We start from the raw sequence: 4,335 nt of genomic DNA, 5'->3' as shown, positions 1-4,335 counted from the left end.
GTATTTAAAAAATAACAATTTTTTATCATTTATATAAAATTGTTAATCAAGCATTTAAAATAAATTGTTGAACAAGTATTTAAAATATATTAATCAAGGTATGATGTGAAGAACATTATGGCTCTAGACTAGTACCACTTTACTAGTATCCTGAACCAGCTCCACTCATCTTCGATCACCATTAGAATCATTATAGTATCAGACCTTATTCTATGATGCTTTCGCTTAAAAATAAATGGCCCAACCTAATGGATGCCGCTATGCCTTGGCGGCAATACATTTCCTCGCACACTAGCTCTCTTGTAACAAACAGCTTTGATGGCCTTTGAGTAATGCATTCGGGTAAAGATCCTCTATCCCATAGATGATTTAAAAAAATATATTAAAAAACCCACATTTGTGCATGGGAAGGACGACGGTCCTAATGGGACGCTCCGAAAATTTGATGCAAGAGTCAGAAACATGACATCCCGAAGCTGCTATATGTTGCCATATCAAGAGTAGACTATTACAAGTGAACCAACCTGTGATTGGATGGTTAGAGGGACTGTGGTATCCCTAGCCCACCAGGGTTCAAATCCTGGTGCTCGCATTTATTCCTAGATTTATTTCAGGATTTTCGGCGATGCGCATTCAGTGTGGGAGACGTTTCCGTCGACGACGAGATGCCTACGTTGACTTCATAAATTTCAAGATGATATGTCTGCTCAGTCTTTCAAAGGTGCTAATATGGGTAGGGTCTGCATGTGTGCCTTCATAGGGGTGAGTGTATGCGCGTGTATATGAGCGCTTGTGTCTGTCCTGTTGTTCAAAAAAAAGAAGAGTAGACTATTACAAAGCTAGATTAATTGCGAAGATCCCATATTCCCAGGGAATAATACCTTTTTTTACGGGGAACCAAGGAATAATACCTTCCTTGAAAAGAGCTCAAAAGAGGAAGGAGAAAAGGCATAAATCTCCATGTCTGTCCTGAGTCTTCCTGGAATGGAATATGCTCCGCATATCTTCTTCTTACCAACATCCTCTTTTTGACGGAGCTTTACTCCTCTCCCGAAGAATTTTCTTCTCTTGTTGGTTGCTTTGACCCAAAGTCCACCGTACCTCTCACAGGACACATCCTAGTACTGCATCCGAAAATTTGATGGTATAGTCAGAAACATAACATTCCGAAACTGCTATATGCTGCCCTGTCAAGAGTAGACTATTACAAAGCCAGATTAACTGCGAAGGTACCATATTCCCATGGAATAATACCTTTTTTTACGGTGAACCATGGAATAATACCTTCCTTGAAAAGAGCTCAAAGAGGAAGGAGAAAACTGGATCGAGAGGCATAAATCTCCATGTCTGTCCTGAGTCCTCCTGGAATGGAATAAGCTCCGCATATCTTCTTCTTACCAAGTACCAACATCCTCTTTTTGACGGAGCTTTACTCCTCTTACAGGTTGCTTTGACCCAAAGTCCACCGTACCTCTCACGGGACACATCCTAGTACTGTATGGATAGATAATATAGTCAGTTCCCAGCTTCCCTCCATGCCATTGCCAACCACGGCAGGCAGCATATGCTTCAAATATTCCAAACTGACCAACCCCTTCCTGCACGCCATAACAATGTGGCGCCTCCCCACAACTCGACCATCTCTCCATTAAAGTAGCTCAGAGTTTGCATTTTTGAGAGCCAGAGCCTAGCCAGGAGTCGAGGTTGCGAGATGAAGTTCGGGAAGAGGCTCAAGAAGCAGGTGGAGGAGAGCCTCCCGGGGTGGAGGGACAAGTTCCTGTCGTACAAGCGCCTCAAGGTGCTCGTCCGACTCGTCTCCGGCTCCTCGCCGCACCGTGCCGTGGCAGAGGCCGCCTTCGTGCGGCTCCTCAACGACGAGGTCGACGGGTTCAACGCCTTCTTTCTGGAGCAGGAGGAAGAGTTCGTCATCCGCCACAGGGTACGTACATAACATGCCTACTGTTGGTGCCTTGGTGGAGAGAATATACTGAAGATGTAACTAAAACAATGTGCAGGAAGTAAGGGAGACGGTGAAGGCAGTGGCCGGCGAGGAGCTGTCAGAGGCGGAGCGTGCGTCGGAGATGAGGAAGGTGAGGAGAGAGATCGTGGATTTGCACGGTGAAATGGTGCTGCTCCTCAACTACAGCGCCGTCAACTACACAGGTTTGTTTCATCTCTTCTGGCTTCACAATGACAATATGGAGGCTCTTTTCTAGTGTAACATTTTTGGGCACGCTTTGACCAAAAAGAAATTCGGAAGGTTATTGAAATTGTAAATTCGTGATAGTATCTCAAGAAATTAAGAGCTTTACACGAAAAGAAAACAGAGTAGGCAACAAGCTCTGCTTTCATTTTGTCTTACGAAGAGCAACTATTGTGAATTCTACGTTTCAGACCTGCAGAGAACCAGAGACTTATGACTTGGCCAATATCATTGAACATCTAGAGCTACACAATGCAGGGCTGGCCAAGATCCTGAAGAAGTACGACAAGCATACGGGGCGGCTGCTCCGGCTGCCCTTCATCGAGGAGGTTCTCAAGCAGCCCTTCTACACGACGGAGCTCATGTCAAGGCTCGTCCGCGAGTGCGAGGAGACCATGGAGGCTGTGTTCGCCTCCGACAACAGTGGTGGCCCGTGGACGAGGAAGCGCTGCACCGACACTGAGTTGACTCCCATGGCAACGGAGCAGGGCATTTTAAGGAACACCGTCGCGGCGCTGGTGGCCATGAGGGAGCTCCGCAGTGGGAGCTCGACGTACGGACACTTCTCGCTGCCACCCTTGGAAACGGAGACCACCTTGACGGAGCACGTGTCCATCCCGGTTGCCGATCTCGTTCAATCTGAGGCACGTGGTGTTGTTCCGGTGGTTTGACAGTATGTAAAATTAATTGTAGCTATACATATGTTTTGATGGCCGCTTACCGGCGTCAGATTGTATGATACGAGTAATTTATATTGCGGGTCTTTTTATGGGTATGGCTAGGTTTCAGTCGAGTAATTTATATTGCGGATCTTTTTATGGGTATGGCTAGGTCTCAATTTTGCACATATATCAATGTAAGATCTCATGAGTACAACGTCGAGACTTAATCAAGTTTCATTCGACTATGATTTAACAAGTCTGCCATTTGATCCATTTAGAGCAGACACTCAAAGGCATCTTATACTATTTGATTGATAGTTGTTAAGGAAAACAGTAGCATGTACTGTACCAAGGAAAGACACTAGACGCAAAAAGACCAACGAAACAAATATAGTTACATAGAAAACTCTATCGTCCGTCTTTTCCTTTCGATTGTACACTCCTCGTCAAAGCTTTAAAATTGCACTGAATCGACGGTAATGGAAATCAGCACCTGCAAATGCCAGATTATATATATGTTTCGATGGCCACTTACTGGCGCCAGATTATATGTGTTACAAGTAACGCATATTGCAGGCTTTTTATTTACTAACAAACATGCCCGTGTATTCCAACGACATTTTTTTTATACGCCACTACCTAATAAGCATGCCTCAAAGTCCCCTACCCACAGTCCGCGTCCTCTATTTCATCAGCGTTCCATCCGCCTCCTTTCTGCCCTTGCCGAAGATGGCAACAATGTCCACCTGATGATCACAAGTGTCTAGACGTGATCAATTCAAGGTGATGAACTCAGCCCGAAACTACTTTACGCACGACTGGTGCATGGACGATGTGTAACCGAACGATGTCATGCAGACGGCTCGATCACACAAACGTCTTGATTAATAGTATCGTGCATAAATCATGGAGAGGACGTCGTGTATATAGCAACGAGATTCAACTCAGCCATGAGCCCATGACACAGATCATTGAACCGCGGCAGCGCAAGGGGATATTTCAAACTAATCTCTCGATGTGGCAACCCTCACTAGTCACTGCCTTACTTCGCTCGCTTTTGACCGTGAACTTGTTACATGGGAGGGCCAGTCCTGCTCGTGTCTACGCATGCCACCTTCCTAACACGCATGCTCGCAACTAATATGTACTCCTTCTGTAAGGAAATATAAGACATTTTAAATTATTAGTTAATGATCTAAAACATCTTATATTAATGATCCAAAACGTCTTATCTTTCCTTATAGAGTGAGTACTAAAAAGACACATTCAATGGTTATTAATAGTGAACGTTTGCTAAGAAAATAGCATCTGACTATTTACTGCCCGGTAAGAGGATCTACGGCTGGGCGCCCCAAACCCTCCTCAAATGCCCGGGCGGTCCGCCTAGTCATTGACCGGTCATGATTTTCGGTTCAGACGGATGCCTCAAACGGGCCTCAAACGCCCGGACTGACCGGCACCCCACATATC

The 4,335-nt window shown here is 45.3% G+C and overlaps 1 protein-coding gene across 1 annotated transcript; it reads left to right on the top strand.

Moving 5' to 3' along the window:
* Nucleotides 1–1,466: 1,466 nt before the first annotated feature.
* Nucleotides 1,467–3,092, top strand: LOC119340729 (SPX domain-containing protein 3-like). The gene is made up of 3 exons (XM_037612653.1): nucleotides 1,467–1,939; nucleotides 2,016–2,163; nucleotides 2,462–3,092. Exons 1-3 carry the CDS (start codon nucleotides 1,712–1,714, stop codon nucleotides 2,872–2,874), a joined length of 789 nt encoding a protein of 262 aa, XP_037468550.1. The 5' UTR covers nucleotides 1,467–1,711; the 3' UTR covers nucleotides 2,875–3,092.
* The last annotated feature ends 1,243 nt before the right edge of the window (nucleotides 3,093–4,335 follow it).

Source organism: Triticum dicoccoides, chromosome 7B (genome assembly GCF_002162155.2).
Source record: "Triticum dicoccoides isolate Atlit2015 ecotype Zavitan chromosome 7B, WEW_v2.0, whole genome shotgun sequence".
Taxonomy (NCBI): domain Eukaryota; kingdom Viridiplantae; phylum Streptophyta; class Magnoliopsida; order Poales; family Poaceae; genus Triticum; species Triticum dicoccoides.
This window is presented reverse-complemented; position numbering and strand designations above follow the sequence as displayed.